Genomic DNA, 26797 nt, shown 5'->3' on the forward strand with positions numbered 1-26797 from the left:
GGGTAGGGGAAGAGTTGATGCCATTTCTGCTCTGTGGCCCTGACCAGTAAGTGCAGGCACTTGACTACTGCCTGCACAAGGAGATACTTTTTATGTACGTGCTTACATGATGGAGCACTGCATTTTGTTTTGTGAGCAGCTGATAGTCATGATTAAGAGTTTCACCCAAAACCAATAGAATTAGGAGGAAAAAAAATAATAATTTTGGGTAGCAGGTGGTAGACATTATGTTCTTGCTCATGTCATTAGTTAAATTTATCTGTAAGAAATTGAAAAGGAATGAAGGAGTGACTTCTGCAGAACTCTTAAAGACAGGCACTGGCTTGAAAAGACTCGTGCCTCATACTTAAATAAGGTTTCATGAAGAGATGAGGTGTTATTTCCTTTCCAGTTCCAAAGTCAGGTATTGCACAATACTGAAGCATCCACAGCGTCATTGAGAAGAGCTTTCTGTGTCTGAGTTTGGGAGAAACTGCACCTAAACCCTCCCTGCCCATGTGCTGGAGCCCTGTGAGAACCTGGAGCTTCAGGCAGAGCTGCCCACGGTGGCACCGCTGGACACACTTGGGCCATCCCTTTGCTGAGCTGATGACCTACCTACCCCTCTCCTGCCAAAACTCTTCAGGGACTGGGAGGGGAGATGTGCCAATGTCCAGCACCTGAGGAGCTCAGCACGTGAAGGCTGAGCCATGTCTCAGGCTGTGACGGCAGTGCTGTTACTCCCACTGCCATGTTGTGGAGTGACCTGCTGTTCTGAGTGTCTGCTCACCACCCGCTGCCCGGGGAACTGCTGCGGTGAGGAGGGGGTTTCTCCAGCCAGTAGGTGTGGAGGTGATGCATCCCACTTCTGGAACCAGACGCCTAACGATACAGCCATGTGAAAAAAAAAGGAATATCCTTCCACGGATACATACCACTGCAATTAGAGATTCAGATTAAGCAGAGGTGTGCAGACTAGGAGATTATGAGAAGACAGAGTGTAATTACGGTTTTCTTTGTTATTTCAGTACTGGGATGATGCTCATGTTTTTGCAGACCTACGTAGTTTCCTGGGGCTCAGACTGTGTGTCCTCTTCCCAGGGGATCTCCTGTTGGCTGTGCGGTGGCTTGGAGCTTGCTCCATGGTGCCCCACCACAGTCCCGTGTTCCTCTTGACACTTGAGGATGTATTTGAATGTTTTCCCTGAATCATGCATGCAATATCTGACTGCTTATTGCGGTTTATGCTCCAGCACAGGTTATTTTTCCAAATCTAACATTTCTTTTTTGAAAAATATTTTGGGTTTCGGGGTTTGGTATTGCTTGGGGTTTTTTTTGTTTGGCTGGGGTTTGTTTTGGCTAGATTGTTTGGGGTTTTTTTATTTGGTTGCGGGGGTGTTTGTGATTTTGTTTTTGTTTTTTAATATCTGAAAAATCAGGTGTTATAGGTATTAAAAATGTCATTTTTGTGCAGTGAGATAGATGTGATTGTTCTCTCTATTGTCCAATGCTTTCTCTTTCCTTTATTGAATGTGCAGTTGATGACCAACATGGCATCTAGTCTTGGATAAAAGAGGTCCTTGGCCCTAAGGCATGATACTGATGTAATGATGGCTGTTGTTGTTCTTGACAGAATCCCTAAATGGATCTTGGAAAGAAGGAGGATTTGTGCCTTCTAGTACCAGCAGCAGTGGATACTGGAGCTGGAACGCTCCCAGTGACCAGTCCAATCCATCCACCCCATCTCCACCTCTGTCAGCTGATAGCTTCAAAAGTTTTCGGACACCTTCCCAGCCAGATGACGGTATTGATGAAGCTGAAACAAGCAACCTTCTCTTTGATGAACCCATTCCTAGGAAGAGAAAGGTCAGCCTCACGGTAAATTTCATACCCATGGGCAGATAGGATGTCGCTAGACTTATTTTGCTGTAGGAAAGGAACAGGTCACACAAACAGCTCTGTGTGTGTATCCCTCCTTGGTGTCAAGTTAACGTAAGTACTTAGCCTAGTCACTGGGTCTGGTTCAACCTAGTCACCTACTGCACATGCTGCCATCGGCACCACATATTTGCTGGCAGATGGTGAGGTTCTGCAGAGCCTCCTGCTCAGAAAGCACTGCAGTGATTTCCAGAAGGTGTTGCCTCTTGCCTACTTTGGCAAATTCTTTCTATGCGGGATGCAACAGGCAGCCTTTACATGTCATCACAGAAACTGGGGATGGCCTTAATACTTCTTGTTCCCTGGAAGTGCCGTTTGTCTGACAGCATGTCAGATACCTTAATACTGTGAAGCTTTCTCTGTGCAAGCATATGGAGTGAAAAAAGGAGGATCGAACCTGATGGCTTTAGATACAGTATTTGCAGGGGCCAAATTTATCCTCAGTAGGAGTACAAAGGCAGACTAAATAAAACAAAGTGTAAAAAAAAAAAAACGTCCAAAACTAACCCCCAAAAAGCACCATTATGCTAGCAAGTAAGCTCCTCTTGAACAAAAAGAAAACAAAGAGATGGCACTAGTCCAAGTTTCCTTCCCTCCCAACGCAACAGGACAGATTTTACATAGCAAGATGAAAAAGAGCTTTTTGTAAGGAGAAAAAGCAGAGAATTTATTCTCCTTAGTGACTTCTTTCTGGCTCAGTCTGAGACAGTTAATTGCTTCATCACCAGCAGGAAGAAGTTTTAATGATTGTTTAAACCTGTTCAGATTTATCCTTTTGCTCCAAAAGTTGCTTAATTTGCTGACCCACACTGTTCTGCCCCTGTTTGTGGAAGAGAGGTGTAACATGTTTGTGCTTCTTGCTGAAAAGAGGAAAAAAATCTTTTGGAGGACACCATTGTTATAATGAATCAGAAGTAGTGTTGACTGTTAAAATTAAACAGAGGTGATTTTGGATGGTGTAGGAATGCAAAACGTGCTGGTTTGCCTTTTACTTCTCAGTTAAAGTTGAGCTTATTAGCATCACTCTTATTGCTCAGCTGTGATGAGACAGATGGGTTTGCAGCTGCCATCTGTATTGTTGTCTAAGTTGTCTTTGAATATTTCTATTGATGTACCCACCACAGATCTGTTACTCTGTCTGTTCTGGTTCCCAGGGATTTTGCTCTGTATGGCAAATGTTCAATGTGGATAAATAATAACATTACCTGCCAAACTTTGTTTTATAAATGAACTGTGTTTCCTGCATTTTTTTTTTTTAATTCTGGTCCCAGCATGGTACTTTATCAGAGTACAGTTTTACATCTTTAGAAGCTGAAATAAAAATGTTCAGTTTATACCTTCTTCAGGGCTGCAAAAATCAGAAGGAATAAACCTGGAAATAGAGTTATCGGTAACCTTACTTTTACTTATTAAAGTTTCTTCAATTTCATATTTGGAAAATGTCACGTTAGCAACCATTTCCAGTTAAGAAAGTTGCTTGCTTAAAAGTTTCCACTAATGTAGTTATTCTCCACTAAACCATTTATGTTCCGTTATTTCCTTAACTAAAACATTAAGCGTAATTAGGCAATTTTATGACCAGTCAGAAATGGAAGCGTGGTTTACATTCTGTATTTCTACAGAGTGAAATTTCATTTGATTACGTTAAAAATGCATGGGTTTTTGCAGAGTCCTAGCATTGACAATAAAGCTAAAAACACAGTGGAGCTAGGAGTTTGGTTTCACCATCAAACTGGAGATTGGTGTTAAATCATACTGTGTTTATAAAGATGTGTATGGCATTCATTATGTCACATCAGAATTCCTAAGATGTAAATGATAAGCATGGTCTTCGTCTTGTCGCCATGATTGGTGGTTGGTTATGGGTTTTTGAGCTGATGATAGTATTTAATATTTTATTATAGAAGTAAGTAAAGGATTTGTCAGAATTGCTAGATAGATTACATTTAATTTTAGGAAAAAAAGAGTTCTGTATCTATTTGAATGATAGTAGTATTATCAGGTCAAAAAATTATAGAGGGAATGTATGTGCATTTTATTCTGAAGTAGGTTTTCATACACACAGTATGACCAGGTACCTCAAATCTGGAAGCCCTTATCATCCATACTTTCAAACAGGAGATGTTAGACAGCCAAGTAACTATGAGAACATGCAGCTACAATCAACTTGTATTTTTAAAAGCCCATCAGCTGAAATTTTTAAAAAAATTATATTCTAATCATCGTCTTTCTAGCAAATGCTGAAACTTGCCATCTACTGGCACGCAGTTCCAAAGGGTCCAAATTGAAGAAAGCACCAGGTCAGCTTTTGTTCAAGACACAGCAAAGCATGCACTTATTCTAAGGATGTGTTTGTTCCTTTTATTTTTTAATCAAGCTTTATATGAATATATTCATTTCATTTTATGTGTAACTAAAATTATAGGATAAAAATACAGTGTTTTTAACCTCTTCCTCATGTTTTCTTTAATAATGTGTTCTGCAATAATAGAGAAAATTATTTTTGAGAAGTACAAATTATTTAGATTTTTTTTAATTTAAAATTTATAAAGTGAGTTTCACATTGCAGTAAAAGTAGATTTAAAAAAAGTCTGTACAATTCTGCAACATCTGTGTTGTTTGTTACCACATACTGTGTTTTAAATTAAGACTAGTTTTCTCCAGAGTCTTCAAAATATTGAAGACTGGGCTGGTTATAGCCTCGTTGGCTGTGCTCTAAATCAATGATAATTCAGTTTATGCCAATGAAGTTATATTAAAGAACATAACAATATTAAAATGAGATTATACACATATTATTTTTAAAACATTGAACACAGCCAGATGGCTTCTCATTCTCTTGTCCGAGTAAGGGTCACAGCAGCTTCTAAATGAAATAACAGCAGGTTTTGCCAGCTCATGGGTCAATATTGTAATTGCAGAAGCTATGGTTTTCTGGCACAATATTTTGTCTGTTTTGCAAAATTCATGAGCAGAAACATTCATAAGGGCTTGCTTTAGGAAGATCTTAATTTAAGAAGGTGCCTTCCGTTAAGCGAGAAATCCTCATCAGTTGTTCTTCGACAGGCTCCAAAGAAGTGTAGGAAGTTTTTATACTGTTTACTTCCTTTTGTGGCAAGACAGAAACTGGAACTTGAAAGTGAAAGAGCTGTGCCAAAGAGCAGAGAGGTGAAGTTTTGGCACAAGCTTCTTCTGTGGCTTTCCGCTGGGATTCTGTTGAGTTCAGTAGGATGACACTGTTGAGAGAGACTATTACATCATTACAAATTAGGAGTTAGAGGCTTGCAGCCTTCACAGTGTTTTATAACTGCGTGCATTTTGGGTGGTTTGGTTTTCTTCCTATCTCCCATACAACTAATGTTGCTTTACTCTCCATTTCCAGAACTCAATGAAGGTGATGTTCAAATGCCTGTGGAAAAACTGTGGGAAGGTACTGAGCACAGCTGCAGGGATTCAGAAACACATACGGACCATCCACCTTGGGTAGGAACACAGTGTCTAAAGGGTTCGCTATGGAAGGGGAGCAGTCGTCCTTGGCCAGGGAGTTGAAGTGGCTTCTTCTTGGCTTTTCTGTCTCTGATCCCTGGGTTTCTGAGGAAATGGTGGAGTAGTGCATTAAGGTGAATGGGAACTTACTCCAACAGCGAAGCACTTTCCTTCCTGAACGTTTGTGGAATTTGCTAGAAGGTCAAATATGGGTCTAGGTCACACTGCACTTCCCAACCGGCTGCACAGCTCAGTGGCATTTACCTAATATATGTTATCTGTGCGTCACATCCAAGTTGATGCTGTGTAAAAGGCAACAGGTTTCAGGGTTGTGCATGAATACTTTCCAGCCTCGTTTCATGTCAGATCAGGTGCTTGTGCTGGTTCTGAGTCAAATTAATGCCAAAAAAAACCCCAAACAAACAAAAAACCCCCAACAATAACCTAAGAAACCAAAGAAAAAGAAACAGAGCTGCAATTCCATGTGGGTGTTACTTGGACCAGAAGCAAAAGCAGATGAGTCTGGTATGACACAAGCTTGTTTCAGAGCTTTGGTTTGCAACCAAAGTCTCCTGTGCGATTCCCTGAGTGACCTAGCTGTCTCACATATAGTTACAGTGGGGACTCATGGTCTTTGCCTGTTAGGTGTGTGAAAATACATCTCTGTTGTGTAAATCTGTGTTAGCCAGTGCTTAAAAATCAAAGTGACCATGAGGAAGTAGTCTGGTGTGGGGCTCAGGGGAGTCTTGCGAAGGTCATAGTAATTCCTGTTGGGATTAGACTCTGAAGAGTGAGGCTACCAGAAACAGAGGAAATCTCTCTCAAAGTGCAGTTTTCAGTGTTGCTCTTTGTCTTGCATATTGTGGGGACATCCTTTCTGTGGCACGGGGGAGGGAGAAGCAAATAGCAGAACTTCCCTGGAATTTGGAGCTTGTATCTTTGCCAGAGAGAGGGGTTTTGGTGAGCAACTGGCAGAGGTCTGGCAGGTGGTACTTCTGGTAGAGCCCTGCAAATCTGCTCAACCCATGTTCTCAATGACTTTTGTTGAGTAAGGTGGCAAGAGGACCACAGGTAGCGATATATGGGCAAGCGGGCTGAGGGACTAACTGGTGAGGGGCTGTTCTTGGGGTGCATGCCTGGAAGAAGAGTGGCCCTGATATGGACATGCAGGCAGGAGGACACATAGGGCTCCCCGATTTCCTATATGGAAGATCCAGGAGAAAATGCATGTGTATAAGGTGTGAGTTACATCTGTGTAGCATGGGGATTATAAATGTGCTAAAACAACCATTTGTTGGGAACTTCAAGATAACATATAATCAGCTGGCAAGTACTGGTTTGACTGGGCTGCGTTGCTCCTAGCACTTGTGCTCAGACATGCAGCAGATAGTGCCAGGGGATGCAGGGGCAGCTCAGCGTTTACATCTCCTCCTCTTGCAGTAAGTCTGCATCTAGAGAGTAGGACCAGCAAGTCCAGCACTAGCAAGCCAGCCCTTACCTGTCCTTTTTCTGCCTGTGTTTGAGTGAGTTGCATGGTGAGACTGTTTTCTAGCAGCTTCTTCTGTTATGCCAAGGAGAGTTAACAGTGAAACACGTCCATAACTATAATTTGTTTAATTAAGTAACTTATGATAAGATTACACATTGTTTGCCGTAACATTAGTGAAGTGTATCTTGCTTGTGTTTGTTATCTTTACCCGTCCTTCTGTGGCTGCTCTGTCATTTCTCAAGCGAAAGGACGTTGAGATTCTGGGTAACTTCAATAGTTAGGAATGAGAAGCTGATATTTGAGGTGAAGCATTGAAGTTAAATGTCTGCTCCAAGGTCAATGAATTAATCAAGAATAATATATGTAGAGAAAAAAAATCAAATTCCTACTTTTTTTCCCTTCAGACTAGATAATTTTCTTTTCCTCTCCCCCTTGCCTGCAGCCAGAATGCTGATAAAGTACGTTTGGTTGAAACTGGGAATATTAATTTATTGACAGTATGAATATATGTGCTCATGCGTCTAGAACATAAAATTTACCTTGGAGTTCTTGCTTCCATTTAATCAGTCCTTCATTCTTTGTCTTGATACAGACGTGTAGGAGAGTCGGACTATAGTGATGGAGAGGAGGATTTTTACTATACAGAAATCAGACTCAACACGGACTCAGTAGCTGATGGCTTAAGCAGTCTTTCCCCAGTCTCTCCATCTTTAGCATCTCCTCCTTCCTTTCCCACCCAAGACGCAATCCATCCTGAAACTTCCTGTGCCAAAACTGAGACTAAATTGATGACACCTCTGAGCCGCTCAGCTCCTACCAACCTCTACCTCGTACACACGGACCACGCTTACCAGGTAATGCTAGTGAGGGTGAACTCTGTTGATTACATCAACGCCATTGATGTATGAAGGAATGTCAGAGCGTAATGTTTGAGTTTTAAAAAGCCAAGTCTAGTTTTAATGGGCTGAAAAGTTTTCAGGGCAGCCCAAGTGATTCATCCCATTTAAATTTAGATGTCTGCTTCTGAGCTAATTGTTTGTTTGCTTGCGCTTCCACCACAGCTGATGATTTTTGGGGTGCTCTTTATCCAGCCACACAATGGTGCGTACTTTAGGTTGAGAAGAGTTTCTTTGTGTATCCCATTGCCTACATCAGTGAATTCTCCGCTAATGATAAGGCGATGTGCTCAGATGCAGTCTCCTGCAGTGTAAAAATTCTCATTCAATCAGCTGAATCCCTCCCAGATTGCAGGTCTGCTTGTAAATACCTGTGTGTCTGTAGGTAGGTACCTGGGGGGTGCCAGGAACCATTAATTTCCTGTGTTTGTACAGTGTGAGGTGTCACTTGGCGTACGGGAAGCAGAGCAGGAAGAATGAAAAGGCATATATGGGGTCCTCCTACTCCTACAAGGTAATGCTTTGCAAATGGCAAAAATCCAATCAGATGCAAAAACTCCTGTTCCAAAAACTTACAATTAAGTTCAAACAGAAACCATTAATTGTAAAAGTGCACTAAAATTTGACATGTTTTGGTCTGGATACCATATGAGAAAAGAAGAATAGAGACTTTGAAGTAGTGTGGTCCATGACCTGCATACGCACCGGAGAAACGAACTCTCTTAAATTTATGACATGCAATAACTTTTGTATACAGCATTGTGCAGATGAAACCTTTTTGTCGTGTGTCTGGAGCAGATCCATTAAAAGGGCAGGGGGAACCATACAGAATTCACAGGCTTGTTTTAGACTCTTGTGCATGGCGGAAAGCATGGCTGGAAGCTTGGCATCTTGGGTGGGAGCTGCGTGTGGTAGCACACCAACCTGGGGACTGGTCAAGCCAGATAGGAGGACTTTCTTCTCAGCCTGGCTTAAGCCATGCCTCTCACAGAGTGAGGCACAAAGTCTGGGCTGCTGAGAAGAGTCTCACTTCATTTGGGATTTGCAGCTGTGACAGTCTTCCCTGCAATTTGGAGACCTGCTCGATGCTTTTTTATAAGCAGCCTGTTTAAGCCATTTGGATTGGATTTGAACTGATGTGTTCCATGACACAAGACTACGAGTGTCTGAGCCCTGTCACCTTCTCAAGTTGCTCTGGTTTCAGTACTTCATCAGCGAGGAGTGACACAACGCACAGCGTTCAGGGCTGTTGAGCTGGAAGCAGGAGGTGAGGTCCCTGCTCAGCACTCAGGTTGTCCTTGCAGAGGAGGCAGCTGCTGCGGAGCAGGTTGCTGGCGTCCTGCGCGGGAGTCCCTCTAGCCCAGCAAGCAGAGCAATCTCCGAGAGGCAAGGTGGAGATCCAGCTCTCACCCGCAAGAGGAGGAATTGAGCCTGGCTTTTCACTTGTAACATCTAAGCATTCTTGTGACTAATCTGTTGTGTGGAAGGGAATAGGAGAGAAGGTGACGACAGCATCTTTAATACCACCGTATTTCCTGCAGTTTGCTTGCTGGAGTGAGCCGTGTACAGAATTTTAAAACTCTTTTCACTTCTGATATTATCTGTATCAAAACTGAAAAAAAGCATTGAGGGGGCATGTAGTGATGATGACAATCTCTCACCTGAATGAGAGCATGAAAATGGAAATGACTTCATTGGGAGGGAAGAGGCAAAATTCACAGCTCAAGGAACTCTGATGAAGGAGTCTGAATAATGCTCATCCCAGGATTCCTGTTAAAAAAGGGACAAAAATACAGAACCCCAAGCTGAATCGCAAGATCCTAAACAGATCTGTTTATTGTCATTTCTTGTATGGCTGGAAAATGGAAAATATAATACTTGCAGCAGACAAGTCCTAACTCTCTTCTCTGACCCAGTCCTACGGATGAGGAAAGATTCAGAAGAGTAATTGAAGAAACGGTGGAAAGGACAGCAAATGAGGTGAACTGCAATGGAGGAACCCCAAAGAAAGATTATCCTAGAACAGTCTAGCATCTTCCATGGACAAAGTAGCTTTGTAAACAAGCAGTAAAGAAGAACAAATCCTGAGTCTGATTTCATTTTCATTAAATTGTTTTGGTACTACACAAATACTATAATAACCTTTGCTGATAACAAACTCAGGAGACATCAGCAGTACAGGGATTTATACATCATGCTTACTTGACTGGGTGATCTTAAGAATAGTAGGTTTTGGATGCAATTTAATGGCAGAACATGCAAACTCCTACATCTTAGGAACTAATGAGATTCTTCTGCTATAAACTGGGGTAATCAGAAAATTACATGAGGAGGAAACCTGTGTTCATCAGGGACAGACAGGTTGGGAAAAAAACAGGGTAAGGAGAGGGGCAGATTGCTGGCTGGGAAGAGAGGGGAAGAAGACGAGCAGGTGCTATTTCAGATACAAGGGCAATGTTAAATAAATAAGTGAAGATTATGCACAAATATACTTAGATTGAGGTACAGAAACTCTTCAGTTGGTTGTGATGTTAAGGATGCTCACCTTATGGAAGAGATTGTCTGAAACATTACCCTGAAAAACATGGCTGTGCTTGCTGAGCAAAGATGCATGTCTGGGGAAGGAATGAACAAGATGATTGACTGTCTAAATTGATCATGTCTGAGGTAGATATTTAGGCACTGAGAAGAAAGAGTCAAGCACCATGGTATTTAAGGCAACTGCAAATTACAGCAATTTTAAACTTCTCATACTTCACATTTCATTATGAAACTAGTGCCCGTACCTGTTAAACGTAGCTACAGGGGAACTACAGAGGAGCTTTTTCAGCACCTAGGGTTTCCCTTGCAGGCGCTATTCGAATATGTGAGGAAGCCGCCGTGCTCAGCCCGGCTTTGCGCTGATACCCCGGCGGGATGCCGATGCCCGCCCTGTGCCTCCAGTCTTCCTGGGCAGGACTGCCGTGGTCAGTCACCCCTTCCCGTTTAAACGAGGTTGTGATGAAGCGCTACTGGTACTGTCTGGAGTTGCCAAATTTTTCTTGATGCCTTTCAACGAGGTGTTTATGTTTTATGGAGCTCAGCGGACATTTTCTCCACACGTCTCTGTGGAGTCTCGTGGAGCCGCCAGCAGGCCCGGCAGCCCACAGAGCGTTGCTGCTGTAGACGGAGGCATCCAGGGCTCTGGGTTTCTTTTCCTTGGAGAGACTCCAGAGGATTGCTTCAGCACTTGTTTACTCTGAAGATTATCTTTAATGAGGACTATCAGGTTGTAGTTTGTCATTGCCCCTCTCTGCCTGGCAGCTCCGGGAAGCTCTCTTCCCTGAAGCTGTGAGGCAACTTCCACAGCTTCAAACACAAACACTGTTTAAAGAAGTGTATTTTATTACTGTAAGGCGCAGACAACTGAAAGACAGAAGTAAAAGCTCATTTTTTATAGCAGGTTCTTGATAAGTTTAAACCAAGGAGCCTTTTTTTTTTTTTTTTGTGGTGAAAGCTTGAAATGCAAGAGTCCAAGGGAGCCTGTGCTCATGGTGGCTGCTTGCGCTCCTGTTAGGCAGTGTAACTGCAAAAGTATGAAATTCCTGACTCTGTAAATTAAACAGGATTGAAAAAGGGGTAGGGGAGAATTCCCGAGGGTGCTCAGTCCAATGGGGAAACCGGAGGGAAGGCACAAGTTGAAAGATGCTCAGCTGTCTGAGGGCAGACTGTTGGGTATCGCAACCCAGGGCAGCACTGGGTATTGCAGCCCAGGTGGGAAGAACATAAAAGTTCAAGAGGCCCAGTGGTCCTTCAAATATTTGCTTTAGCTTAGTCTTTTTAAGAGCTGGTTTTTGAATCCCAAGGATGATTTTCAGCTCCTTGTTTTTAACAGGAAAGAGACTTTTAATTGGAATAATTCTTAACAGCATTTATCTGATAAATGAGAAATTGCAAACCCTTATTGTTGATCGTTACCTCTGTTGTCCAAGAAGCCTGACCAGCTGGTTTTCAGTTGTTTAAACCAGCTGCTGTCACTTTAAATGCTGCCTTGTTTATCACTGTGGAACAGGTGATGATTTGTAATATTTTTTGCTGCTAGCTGTCATTATTTTAAAAGTTCTTTGTATATGGTGTTTGATTTTGTGTGTTTTTATCAGATCTGGCTTTTAAGGGTTTTGCATGGATTCTTGTGAAAGCTATTGTCTTCTTTTAAACAAGGTTTTAAGAAGAGTGATGTATAAATATGTCCCTTCCTTACCAGCTTATCCATGATTATCCCTCTAATAAGGGTAAAATGCTTGTCACCATGCAGTTCTTTTCCACGTCAGAAAGTCTCTCATAGATTTACAGTTTGAAGGAGTGAAAGATACCTTGAAATGCTTCAGAAGAGAAAAAGTTCTTCTTACTGGAATAATATTTTCTTTTCACACAGGCCACTCCTCCAGTGAACATTCCAGGGTCAGCAAAATTCACTCCCAATGGCAGCAGCTTTAGCATCTCTTGGCAGTCGCCTCCAGTTACCTTCACCGGCATTCCAGTAAGTGAATGACACCAAAAAGAAAGTTTTTAGAACTTTTTCTTTTGCTTCACACTGTCTCACGACAGAAATAAATTTGACATAACAGGTACTGGAGAGAAACAAATTAAATATGTGCTTCGGTTTTCCAGCATGGCTCATTTTAACACTTCTGCTGCTCTTCAGTACAATTACTTTTTTTTGCATATATTTTTTAAACTGTATGCTTACAAAAGAATATTCTGGTAGGTGCAAAGCCTCACACAATCTGCTGCTTATGTGCCATTAAGAGATTTCAAATCTAGATGGAAAATCAGCGAGGTGATGGCTATGCTAACAGGCTAATTGGATTCAGGCAGAAGGGCTGTTACCTGAATGAGTTCTGAAGATGAAGCATATTCGAAAGGCAACTGAAAGCACCAATAAGATGAAATGCAGAGGCTGATTCTAGTAGGCTGCATATATGTAGTCCCCAGTGACATCAGAAAATTCTCTGCTTTTATACAGAAAATATGTTCAGTACATATTACATTTTGATATGAATACAATTGCAGTTTGACACATTTTAATGAAGATCTATTAGATGTGAAGTCAGCTCTGACCCTTTATTCAAAAAAGCGAGTGGACAAGGCCTAATTTCATGAGCAGGACTGCAGAAATGGGATGTTTGCTTAAATATAGACTTACAGTACACCTAAATGTAACGCAATGCAGGTGAGAATACTGTAGGGGGAGTTAAAAACCTTTGTGAAGAGTTCAGAAGGATTAGGCTTCTAGTGCCTAGTATGGCGAATACTAAAAGTAAATGTAAATCGCCATTTGTGAGTAGTGGAAAGTCTTCTGTTTAATAAATGGAGATAAATATTAATGTATTGTATCCTGATTTTTATTGGAAAGCATTTTTCAACATAAATTGATATCCTCTAATCATAAACCTGTTCGATACCATACAATTTCATTTAATATTACAGTTTATGAATTTATGAATTTTTAAAGTGTGTTATATAAGGCACATTGCTCATCCAAAGAACCATATAGCTTTTTTTTTTTTTTTTTTCTCCTGACAGTGAATATTAGACATGGCAATAAGAGACGCTATTTCTCTCGCTTCTTTTCATCAAGTGAATCTCCAAAGCTTCTTACTGTCAACCTTTGGCAAATCTTGGAGATTTTGTGCAGAGGCTGCGGCATCCTGCAGGGCTGATAAAAAATGAAAGTGGCTGAATCAATTACACTACACTCTGCCAATGAATATTTATTAAATTCCATCAAGGAACAACTAACAGTGAAAGACATCATGCTGGCAGCAATTTGAACAAGAGTGCCTTGACAGAGCGCGCTATCCATAAAGTTCCTCGAGAATTTGATTTCTCAACAATGGGATTGATACAGAGTAATTATGAAACTGGCTCCTTTTGTGGAGTAGCAGAAATTGGTGCCAGGAGTGTTGGGAATCTAAAAATGCAATTAGCCACATTGTAAATCAGACACTTAAGAGGACAGGATTAGACACGTGTGCGTTGAGTTTACTTGTTCGAGCAACAACGCTGATCTGTGGCTGTGGCCTTGAGGGTTCTCAAAGGAATTTAGGAAATGCCAAATCACTTTCTGAGAATTGTATGGAGATGCCAATGATTTAAGTACAATTCAAAAATAATCCCAATACAAAAACCTGGGGAAGCAGTGATGGTGGCAGTGTTATAAACTGCTCAGGGAACCATATGAACTGCCTTTATATCTCTAATAACAGTTATAAAGCTATTTAGCACGAAATCCAAAACAAAACAGAACAAAAAACCTAAACACAACAAAAACAAGCAAACAAAAAAACTTGCACACATTTGTCTGTTCTGTCATCTGTATTACAAAGGTTTGCCTGCAGTGGAAAATTATTTGCAGTGAGTGAGTGTGCAAATGAAAAGTGATGTTAAAAAATGACATGAAGTGAAAGTTTTGTTTCTCCTGTTTCAAAGTAAATTAGATATTGCCATATAAAATAGGGCTCTGTCAATTCCCACCTTATATACTGAGTGTAACTACTTTAGGAAAAATATGGTATAGGGGTTTTTCTCCTTCTCTCACGAGGTTTATTTAATCCCTGACTATGTGACAGAGCCAGTATACCATAAACTCATGCAATTGTATACATATATGGTCCCTGAGATTAGATGCATGTCTGTAGCACCCAAAGGAACGTTAGAGAGTAAGTCCAAACCATTACTTTTTACCTGACCATTAATATTTAGCCAAGAAATTTTCTAAAATGGCTTTGGGATACTTTTTTTTTTTGCTTGGACAAACCACTGGGCAGTAAAGGATGAGGTACAGATTTGCAAAGCTGCATAGGCCTATGTATTTCTTCACATCACTAGTGATGCTGGCATGGGGCCATTCTGTCCTTGGCCTGTTAGAGACCTGCTGAGTCCTGGTTCTGAACAGTCTCCTTTCTAGGCCTGTGTGTCAGCAGTTAAGTCTAGGAGGAAATGAAATTTCAAAATATTATTTTGTGGTTTTTGTTGTTTTGGTTTGGTTTTTTTTCCACACTTGCCTCAGGTGTTTCCCCATTCGTTCCTGTGGACATTGAATTTTGATAACACTGAGCACTCCCTGCTGGCTCTCCCAGGAACTGGGGTGTGCAGACAGACATGACTTGCATTAAGTCCTCGCTTTTGGGCAGTCTTTAGCCGAGCAGCACCGAAAGGCCTTTGTGAACGTGAGCGTATTCACAGCATCTAACCGTAGGCATTTATCTAGAACAGGGGTGTCCAACTTATTTTCACCAAGGGCCACATCAGCCTCACAGCTGCCTACAAAGAGCCTAATGTAGTTACATTTATACAGTCCTAAAATGACATTCGGCCCCTTGAAGGCAACCGGGAGGCTGATGTGGCCCCAGTGAAAATGTGTTTAACACCCGTGATCTAGAAGTCTTATAACCATTAAGGAGGAAAATTAGGGGAACCTCCAAAGTCGTTAGACATTGTGCTCTGAATCATGCGTAAGTTAGTTTCCCAAGGCAGATGATACTGATTTTTACCTGCCCGTTCATAAAAGCCAGAAAGGTTAAACAGGAGACATCTTTAAACTGAATAATCTGATGTTTACAGATCACAAATCTTCTCTGTAACCACAGTTTCCCCCAGGAGATGTAACTGGAAGCTTCAGGTCCTCCCTTCAAACAAACATTATCGTTTCACATTCATTCTCTGCGTTAGACAACACTTCAAATGTGAAAAGCCTCCAAGGGCGAGGATTGCCTTCTCACAGCCTCCTGTTCACCTGCTCTTAGCGTCGCCTATGAAGAAATACAGCTAACTGCTGTTGTTTAGACCTCCTGCAAAGCCTATCAAAATACACGAAGTACAGTGTAGCTGCCTTGGAAACCACCGTGCAGAGACCCCTCTGGAGAATGTCAGGGGAGGTGCGGTCTGCACGCTGCAATTACTGCTCAAACCTGCTCTGTGTTTGGAAGCAATCAGGATAATTGCTTCTAACACAGGAGGCCATCAGAGTACTTCTTTTGGTTCAATGATAACCAAGGACTATGTTGAGTATCAATTATTAGTGGTAGATATAAAAATTTTCTGGTGTTTTTTTTTTTTTTTTTAATGTTTAAGGACCCTAACAGAATTGGCTGGAGCTCTGGTTGCTGGTAATGGTTGGAAAACCACAAGTGTGTGATAGATGCCAAAGACTAGGAAAGCGTTATTGCTTTGCATTTTGTCTTCAGTATTTCAATCATTCTTAAATAAAAGAAGTGATTGATAAAATATAGGAAAAAGGTAGCAGACAAGAAGCTGCCCTCAGTAGGACAAAAGGAGCTAGTCTGGTCTCTGGATGTATAAAACATGACATGTTAAGCAGGTAGAGAGGGAGCAAGTTTTAAGTTTTGGAGGTATCTTTCATATATCAGTAATGGTCTAAACTTGTTCAGAGTCTGAGCTGCACATGCAGTTAAATCATAAATTTCTGTAGTTATCAGCCAAGAGTAAAAGTTGAAAGTGTGTGTGCACTCCATTGCAAGTATTAGTTAGGGGTTTTTTGCTACTGTGGAGTAGCTAGAAAATAGACTTTATATCAAAAATCAAAGCACATTCAGTAACTCTCTTCAAGTTAGGTCAATTCCCGTTCTACCAGATATTAGGAGACTTCAAAAAGGCAGGAGTGAAAAGTCAGAGCAACACAGGGAACTGTGACAATATCTGCAGTTCCTGGCTGCAGGGGACAGTGACTCTGTGCACCAGATGCCCAAGTGAAGCTTGCTGTGTTCTGTAAATAACAAAAAGTGAGCACTTGTAATTGTTTTCTGGTGTTTTAGATGTGAAGTGGTTGTGGCCTTTACCCAGGAGTGAAATAAGACCCTAGTAATAAAATTTAGGAATTATTTAAGGCCAAGCTTTATGCCATGTGATTACTCAAATAATGTTGCCAACCCCCAGGCTCATGTAGGAGGCTTATTGGGAAAGTCTCAGAAGACCAAACTACACCCTTCACTGGGGAACATTCACAAAGGAGGACACCTTCTGAGAAGGTTTAGAGTGCAGAATAAAGGAGATAATCCAGCACATCTTGTTAGCAGCCTTGATCAGAAGGGCTGCCTTGCACTCCCATTAAAACCTCGAGGGCCGCATAGTAACTGACCTGGAGCAAACCCCCTTCTCCAAGGCTGTCTCTCCACAGAGAGTGACAAATCACAGACAGGAGCAACACCTGAAATCCCTTTATTTCATAGGGGGTTATTGGTATTGTTCTCAGCACAGCCCAGAGTTTATTTTTCCAGTTATTTCTGCTTAAATTGGAGAAAATTTTCATAAAGCTATTCAGAGCTAAGTAAGAATGAATGCATTTTCTGTACTTCCCAAAACCTGGAGTGATGCTGATCTGTATTCTGGTTTGCTCTGTTTGGGTGTTATTAGCAAAATAGAACAAATATAACATACCTAATGCTAAATGAACATTTTTCTAAGTAGACATACAACTTACTTATGTTTGTATCATATATAATAACCTTTCCTGGATATTCTCTCTACCATGCATCATTAATTGCATTTTCTGGGAGAAGTGTTTATACAGCATTCATGTGTGTGTGTTCTTCATAAGCAGCTTTTTTTGTCTATATTGACAGGTCTCACCAACTCATAATCGTCCTGCAGGGAGTGGAGAGCAGAAACAGTCCTACACAGTTCTTTCATCACCGCCTCGAGTAGCATTTGGCTTGAGGTACGGGACCATTAGCTCCTGCTGACAGACCAGCAGCCTCAGAACCTGGAGGGCATTTAGTAAATAAGATGTCAGTGGCCAAAGAAACAGAAAAACCACACCACCAACTGTGATTGCAGTTGTCAGGGAGTTTCTTACTACAGCGCTGCAGAGTAACTGTTCTGGACCTATTTTGCTTTTCATTGCCATCAAAGGTAAAGTTTTAGGGAAAAGTGAGTAGTGGCGAAATGATGAAGACAGGCTGTGAAGCAAAACTGTGGGCCTTATGCCAGGCACTTCTGGAGTTCAGATGCACATCTAAATTGCCCTGTAAAGAGATGCTGCCCAGATTCAGTGCTCCAGCCGAAGCATCCTGAACTTCATTACGCAGCTTTGCTTTTTTTCCCTGAAAGGCTGGGCTGTCTTCTGTGTTCATCACCATTCAGTTAGTATGGTATTTGGCTGCAAGTGAATTATAAGAATCCGTACTATACAATAAATCAGATTAAAGCAAAGCTTTTTATACCTTGTCTTCCTAGACATGAGCAATGTTCACTTCCATTAAAACTAACTGATATTTGAACAGAATCTGCTTTAAAAGTGTTCAAAAAGTTATGTTAAAAAAATCAAACTGTGAAACTAAATTTCTTACTATAAAGAAACTTAATTTCTCACAGCCCTAAAGGTGACTGTACCCTAAAACAAAACAAAAGGAAGATTTCATACTTTTCATTTTCTTCATGACTCTCGGATCATTGTGTATGCTGCAAACCAAGCTTAGGATCTTCCTAATTCCTGGATTGTGCCTATTAATGAATGTTCAGTAGTCAAAAAATATGTAGGTACACAAGAGGGGAATCACCAGGCAATTCTTACGTGTGCCATGCAGCTTGTAATACAGGTATTAAGCAATTCTGTCTGTACAGTTACGTGATTCAAAGACTCCAGGACAGTTGGCACTGCTGTAGCGAGCATTGGGTTGCTTCTTGTAGCATTGCTCCTCAGGTTTGCTGGCTTTTGATGTGTTGAACAAAAAAAAATGTCTCATTTTAACAGTTACTCTGATCATTTTCTAAACTTGTAAACTTCTGAGTGTGGTTATAAGATGGAAAACATAACAATCATTATAGCTTTAAGAGCAGATACTGCCTGCCTTGTCGACTTCAGGCATGACAGAGCAGGAGCACATGTGAACGTGCTGCAGCGGAGGGCAAGGGTTAAAACTTGTTTTTAATCACTGTTGTTTCTCAGTTGATGGGCTCAGAGCTGGCAAGCTGAGGAGCTGGGAGCCTTTCCCATTTTGCACAGCTGCTACCTGCTGGCAGGCTGCTCTGCTGCCCAGAGCTACGCACAATATTTGTACTGCAGCTCTGAAGCAAAGAGGATTTACACCTGATGTGACTTGGGTTGTACTGTAGAACAGCTGTGATTATCCATTACGTGGCTGTAGTACCATTTATCTAGGCTGGGTTTAATCTCTGGCTGAAGTCAGGGCTGCATGATCCTGGGCTCAGGCTTGGAGCAGAGGAGCAGGCTCAGCAGCTGCTGCAGAAGCTGGAGAAGCCCGGTGAGAAGTTCTGGTCACTCACATCTGTGAAGTTATAGCCCTGTGCCTCCCTGCTTCAGCAGCTCCCGTCTGACTCAGAAACAACCCAAATAAATCCCTTTGAAACACGGCGGGTTCTCTGCTTGCTACGCTCTGTTGAGATAGTTGTCCTGATCGGAGGGTGATGGAGCAAAGTTATGAAAGCATCTCATTAATGAGCTTCCCTTTCTCTCTGACAGGAAGCCTAGAGGGGAGGGGAAAAAGTGTCGGAAGGTCTATGGGATGGAGAACAGAGATATGTGGTGCACTGCCTGCCGGTGGAAGAAGGCCTGCCAAAGGTTCATCGACTAAAGAGTGAAATGATGCAAAGGATTTGGGGAGGGGGGAGAACAACGAGCAGAACCAGATTGCTGCAGCTGCACTGTATCACTTCTTATTTTCCCTCCAGTGATGTGGTGTTGGGGTTTTTTTTTGTTTCTTTGTTTTTTTGGGTTTTTTTCTGTGGGTTTTTATTTTTTGTTTTTTAAAAAGAGCTTTGTATTTCAAAGTGAAGCACTTGTAGCCAAGGAGAAGCACTAATCAAAACCTGTGTGGAGCAATATAGAGGAAAAAACAAAACAAAACAAAACCAAGAACATACGACAAAATTCTTTCTTACTAAGTATGGAAACCAGAGCAGCTATTAGTGTTTTCCTGTAAAAGAAAGGAAAAAAAGTTAATTTTTTTGCTAACTCTGTGAGCTACTTGCTCCTTAGGATCATTTTTAACCATTTCAGTCTCTGTGCTGTGAATGTCTCTATTTGCTGAAATGAACAATTTTTCTTTTCCTGAAACAAAGATCTTTTTTTGAAAACTTTCTAATAAATACTTCAGAGTTGTATAAGCTACAGTTTACTCAACAAAAGCTGTACTAAGACTGGAGACTGCTAAATAATTCTCCTAATACAAATGATCATGATTATATTATATTTTTGGAAAGGGGATGCGGGGAGGAGTTGGGCTTTTTGTTTGTTTGTTTATAGGAGAAAAGCAAAGTCTGAATTTGCAAGAAGGACAAGCAGTGCTCCTGGAAGATTTTTAAACCAGGCACAGTCCAGTGGAGTGGAACAAAGTAATTTAAGTACCAGATTGGACTTTGATCCTCTAGAGGAAGGAAAGCAGCAACGGCAAGTCACCAGCAGATATTGTCGCAAGAAGTCGGGGGAAGATGTGTGATTGAAACACGTAAGAATTAAATGGGGTCCATTAGCTTTTCTTACCGCTCTCCTGTTTCCGAGGGAGGACGAACAGCTGGACCAGCACATCTGCTGCTGCAGGAGGCCTGTCAAGAACTGGTAAATGCAGCCACTAGGTTTATCTGTAATAACCTGTTCAGGGACACGATTCAGCCCAGCAGTTCTGCTCTTGCTTCCTTTTCTCTTATTTGAGAGATTGTTGTTAAGATAATGGTTTGCTCGGCATTTTTTCCCCCTATTAAAGTTGCTAAGGTTTATTTGATGCAAAAAATCGGTAGAGAAAAGAAAATACCCCTTTTTCCACAGCATCATCTCAGAAAAAGAAGTACAACAGCAAAGGAGCAAGATATTTATGGTAAAAGTCCATTTCTTAACTCATTTTGATATACGAATTTACAAGATTCAATATTTGCAGTACTTGGATAGATTTGGGTACTTTAGTTTCTGTGTCCATTAGAAAGTATACACCAGAATCTGGCAAGCCGGTGTTCTGTCTCAATTTGTATCTGATGACCATTAATTAACGATTATTTCCATGCAAAAATGAAGACACCTTTAAAAAAGAATAAAAAAAGGAAGCAAAATGTTGCCTATTAATTGAGACACATAGAGGCCCCCAAATTCCTGGATTGTATTTTTTGTAGCATTTTAAATTAGACCAGATTTGGTTTTTTTTTAATTGCCTAAGCTGGCTCATCCTTACTGAAATAGAGGGACTCTTAAGTATCTAAACTGCTTTCTAAAATCTGGTCTAAAGTTCACTTGATAGCTTTATTAAGCGTGCATTGCTGCTTATGCCAGTGTAAAAGCACAAAATAACAATGCAGTTGTTTAGAATGTACATTATTAACTCAGCAAAGTAGTACTGGGAAGCAAAATTTGTAATAGGAGATACCCAAGGTTATAAATCTGATTTTCTTTGAACAAGATAATTGGGCAATCACATCCCCAATTCGAGCATGCTATTTCTGCAGTTGTTTGCAAATTGTGTCATTTACATGCACAAGTGGCACGATACGATTGCGTGGATGTAATTACTTGATTTTTTTCCCAATTGTGTTCTCTAAGTCATTTAAAAAAAAAGACTCTAAAATCTAGTAAGACCATGAAATATATGCACATATGCATGTGTATGATAATTTATATATATGTATAATATGATCTATTATACATATGTGTAAAATCTGAGATCAACAGGGATGAGAAATATTCTTTTCTTTATAAAACAAGACACTAAAGGTCAGTGGATATGTGGAGCCACTATATTCTTCTCTCTTAGTAAAATGCAGGTCATGGGGGTTTTTTGGATGTTGTATTTTTTCAGTTTCCTTAATTAAATACCTCACAGTAATTTCATCTTAAAACACCGAGCTTGCTGCTGGTGTATTTACTTTGGTAGAACTTAAAAAATCTGGGACTTTTCCAAGATACTCCTGCCAATTTGACCCCCATTTTTGCAAGCACTCCCAGACTAATTATAAAGTGTTCCATAATTTATTTGATTATTGTTAGACTGACAGTATTTGCCTATATATTTGTTGTTCCTCTCATTTTATATTATCCCTTTTTGCTTTGGAGGACTTTTTGGAAATAATGTATCAGATTGTATATTGTTTCTATAATGTCATGGCATTGTGAGCACCTTTCCTGAGGGCACTTTAAGAATTATTGTAATAAGACTATTCTTTATAAATTTCTGCACAGAAGAATGGTTTTGTTGCCAGACCAGATCACCCTCTGTTACAAATTTGATACGGATTACATATAGATACAAAAGCCACAAATCATCAAAATATGATAGAAAGTTGGTGTTAACAAAGCTGAGGACAGAAGATACTTGATAAATCCTGCCAGGACGCAGCTAAATTACCGGTATTTTTACACAACCTTTAATCAGCAGTTTATATTAAATCAGTTTTGCATGTTGCGGCTGTGGCATTTTGATTCACATCAGGCGCTCCTCCGGTAACAGTGTCTGGAGCGTGGCCAGCGCCAGCCAGACGGCGCAGCCGCCGGGACCCGCAGGGAGCGCTCGCCGGTGGCTTCGCGCTCGGAACTCTGATTTCTTCACCTCGCACGAGCACGTCGGTGCTGCCGAGATCCCCCTCGCCCTCCTGATGCAGCCAGCAAGAACAGACGTGTCAGCAAAGCCTTCCCTGTGCTGGCAGCGTCGAGCGTAACCTGGAGTAGCCTCTTCCACTTCTCAGTCTCGTGCTCTGGTGTTGCTCTAAGCAGCGTTGCTGTCCTCATGATTTCTGCACAGACCTCTCTGAAAGAGTCAGATTTCTTTGTTTTTCCAAGGCAGGGCTAACCTGAATGCTTTGATCATTTATTGTCATGGGCACATGCTATTTCCCCTCTTTTTGGTGTCTTTGTGGGAGGTAGGTCATTGTCTCTGACCTCCTGGAGAAGTCAGAAACAGCCTGATGGCATGACGCAGTGTCTGTGTGCTGCAGGGGTTTGGACGAGGGTTCATTTATGTCAAGAGCCAGAACTTCCCCAAGATATAGAAATGGAAGGGTCTATTTTATTGGGTTTAACCACTTATTGATGCTGGCAACAGGAATTGCCAACATCAAAGTGGAGATCAACTCCCAAATATTTTTCTTCAGGAGTTTTCTCGCTATAACAAAGCTATTTCCACTTGCCGGTTTACCCTATCCCTCCAGAGATCTGGTAAAGGAGATAATTTTCAAAGTGGGAAATTCTAATGGCAATTTTAAAAATGTGGCTGTGCTCCAGCAGCTCCTATATGAAGCTGTCGGATGTTACAGACTCAGATCATCTTAGTCATACAATGGTTTCCACCCTAAACAATGTGCCTGATTCTCTAGTGCCTTGCACAAATATAACAGGATCCTCAAGATGCAAAGTGAGCAAAAACTCTTCCATTCCAATTTGCAGGTTTACACTTAATTTTAACCAATATCAGTCATCATCTAGCAGGTAAGCGAGACCTGTAATCCCTGCTTGTGTGAATAAGCTGAACAGAATGCCTCTCTGTTGAATTACTTCTTCCAAATTGTTAGCCTGGTCTGAACATTAGCTGTCTAATGGGCTACAGATTATCTTGCACGTGTTTGCTGTCAGTGACTCCCTTTCTTCATTACTTCTCTTCTTAATTTTTGAAGGTAACAAATAGGTATGAAACACAACAGGAGGCAAAGCTTTACCCAAAAATTCTTGTAGAACCTGCATTTAAGAACAGATTCCAGCTCCATGTGATATCCCACATGTCATCGTCACTGACTTTCTTCTTTCATTCATTCTGATCCAGCAAGCTGGGATGGTTTTCTTTTTCTTGCTGTGGTCTGGGACCAGCTAGAGGGGCCCTGCCAAGAATTCTGGACAGTCACTGTCAGTGTGGCAATACAAAGTGATTTCTTTCTTTCCCTCTCTGCAAATGTGTTGAAACACCATCCCAGAAACAGGACATGGAATGAGAAGCTTGCTGGCCATGTATAGAGACAGGTTGCCAGTGAGGCTTGTAGGTTCCAACTTCAGTCATCAGTTGGAGAAAGCTGTGCTGCGCCTTTTCTTAGAAGTATTTTTATAAGCAAGCATTTGTAAAGTCTCATCTTGCTCTTATATTTACACTTTATTTAATCTTCCTGTAAGCTGGTAGCACGGGACCTGGGACCAGAACAGGGTATAGGATTTAATCTGTTTGTCCAGTTTTTTTGGTAGATACCTGTGGGCTGTTGCAAAGCATCATAGTGGGGATTTTGTTTTAGCCTAAGTACAGGAGAGTTTTATGGCACCTTTAGCAAAATAATTAGAACATTATCAGCAAAAACTATTCAAGCTGAGAGTTTAAATAGATTCTGTATCTGCTAGATTTAAGCTGCCCTTGTCTGCATCTATGTGGAGCTTGAAAAGCTTCTTCAAGATTGCAAAAAGCCAATGTACGGCTATAGATGATAGGGTCCATTTGAACTGGTTTTTCCACCTTAGACTACAGTGCTTTCACATAGACCACAATCTCACTTCTATCCATATGCAGGATTAAAGATGTGTATCTTCCACTTACAACTTTCTGAGTTTATTCTTAATATGAAAAACACTAATAGTGCTTCACACGGACCATTTTAATAGCAATCCAGAAAAGACCCTGAAAACAGAAATTGGTCTGTGTCTGATGACGTTAAGCAAAATAAAATACAGGTTGCTCCTGTGCTTGCTCATACTGACAGCAAGAATTCTTTTGGCCAGTCAGCTGGTGAAATGTGAGGGAATGGATAAATTTAGTAACAAGCCAGTGTTCTGCTTTTTCAAACACATCTGAACACGTTTCCCTTCCGTGTTTAAATCTGAATGTGAGATCTCTAATACACCCTTGAGGGAAATTAATTTAGTAGCAGGAAGACTTTCCTCTTTTCTGTTTCTTCTGAATATGCACAATATGATATGAATGAGGTGGGCTTTCAAGATTAAATTAATATTCTTGATGTAATTCAATGCTAAGAAGATGGACTCAAACACTTCCAAGTATTTGAACATTAGTGTTTACCATCGTTACCAATCTTCAAAAGTTTGGGTTTGACTTCAGAGTCGTTATCATAGTATGTGATACCCTACAGCAGTTGGCACATCATGTGTCATGGTCAGATAAACACAAGTTACTAAAATATTTTTTAAAAATGCCTTGGGAAGACCAAAAAAAAAGATACAGTTAATACAAATTTCCTCAGGGAATATAAGAGGGCAGTAAAGGCAGAATGTACATTTAGTTGAATGGAAGATGGATAAGAAATAGATTTTTTTTTCTACTCTAGGCAAAATTTAAAGAGCAATATGTCACTACTTGAATTATTAAAATCAGAAGTAAGCACTAATTGGTGAGCATGGTCTTATTTAATGCTATAGCTTGTGAAGTTCCAAATAGAGAAAAGACATTTTAGATAATATACAAATTTAGAAAATGAGCCTGAACCTTAACCTAATTATAATATAAATCTATACATTTGTATAAATCTTTTCAGCATCTACTGTAAATATGAAGGCTTTCTTATATAGTTGCTTGAACAAAGCATACTTTGTTTCTAATTGGATTGCCTCTTACCAAATTATTTCAGCAAGCGAAAAAGTGATATATTCTGTGATATAGTGTGATATCCTGGAGGTGTTGAGTACTCCACTTGGCAAAGTGCTAATTTCTACATGAAATGAAAACGTGCCACTGCTATTTTTCCTTCATACCTGCAAAGGCATCAGCTTCAGTAAACCCAGGGTTTCATTGAACCATGTTCACTGGTATTTTGAAGGAACACATATGCAAATGCTCCAATTTTTATTTGTACGCAAATAGTTTATTTTTGGTCCATAATAGCTTTTCCTATCAGCTCTTTCTCATGTGTCCGGGGACTCCATTCTGCAAATTCCCAATTAGTTCTACTGAAGTGAATTAGAATCAGAATCTTCAATATTAGGACTTAGAAATGTAAATAGCACCTGGCATCAGTATTTTTAGTATCAGTATTTAACTGTTGTAATTAGTTCCTACAGTGATGCCCACAAATCTTTCAGGGAAGGGCTGCATGTGATCTATACATTAGCAGGTATGGCTGTGCAGAGGTAGAACTGCTGGCAGTCCAACAATAAAATGTAGGCTTAGATTCAGCAGAGCACTCCAGTATTTGTTCAGCTTCACTCACAGAGTTTGTTGATGAGACTGCCTGTGTTTCTAAAGTTAGGCGCACGTTTTTATGCTCTTCTGAAATCAGGCCTGAGCCAGAGCATATACTCTTTGACAGCTTTGTTTGAAATATGCACTTTGTAAGACAATCTATCCTCTTCTGATTTTATGCAATTTATCTTGTATTTAGAAGACCAGACAAATTTAGATTTTTTTTCTTAATTATTTTTACATTGCAAAGGGAAAGTGAGAAAGACAAGTTTAACTGTACCTTTCAGCATGTGGAACCATTACTTAGGTTTGCAAAAGGTGTCTGTTTGCCATCAAGCTCAAAGGAACTTACTCGAGCACATCAGAAAAACATGCATGACAAGCGGGTCATGTTCTATAAATTGATATAGTTCCAGTTATTCCCTGTATGCTCAACACTCCTCCAGGCAACCAGCGGCATAGGAGCTCTGAGTATGCGAGGAAATAAGTAAGTTTACCTAAAAACTTTAGGAATACTGTGCTTTTAAGCCACAAATTATATTGTCTATGTGTAATTCTTAGCGTTAAAAGAAAATAGACAGTAGCCTTAGTAACAAGGTGCAATACTTACAAAGGGCTAAATTATGGGAACAAGTGGTGTGTGTTTGTATGTTGCTGCAAAATGTGCACTCTTTTAAAATGAACTTTTATAGCACTGGGATCTCATTACCTCTCTGAAATGATAATGTTGGTGTAATTTTATAACCATTTCTTCTACATTATGAAACAGGATTTGCAGTTTGCTAAGAACCAAAAAGAGCAGAGGGGAAATTGTAAATTATACAGAATAGTGGTGTGTTGTTTTGTATGGCAGAAGTAACCTAAAACACCTGAACAAAATCTGGATTACTGAAAGAGAAAAAAAT

The 26797-nt window shown here is 40.6% G+C and overlaps 1 protein-coding gene across 1 annotated transcript in view; it reads left to right on the forward strand.

The window, feature by feature from the left end:
- The window catches only part of ZNF704 (zinc finger protein 704), a 104406-nt gene that overhangs the window by 68989 nt on the left and 8620 nt on the right, over positions 1–26797 (forward strand). The window contains exons 4-9 of the mRNA XM_082045353.1: positions 1613–1845; positions 5300–5400; positions 7485–7746; positions 12203–12307; positions 17412–17506; positions 19271–26379. Coding sequence (XP_081901479.1) covers positions 1613–1845; positions 5300–5400; positions 7485–7746; positions 12203–12307; positions 17412–17506; positions 19271–19382 — 908 coding nt within the window. The 3' untranslated portion in view covers positions 19383–26379. The remainder of the gene's footprint in view (positions 1–1612; positions 1846–5299; positions 5401–7484; positions 7747–12202; positions 12308–17411; positions 17507–19270; positions 26380–26797) is intronic.

This window comes from Streptopelia decaocto, assembly GCF_964273445.1.
Source record: "Streptopelia decaocto genome assembly, chromosome: 2".
In the NCBI taxonomy this organism is placed as follows: Eukaryota; Metazoa; Chordata; class Aves; order Columbiformes; family Columbidae; genus Streptopelia; species Streptopelia decaocto.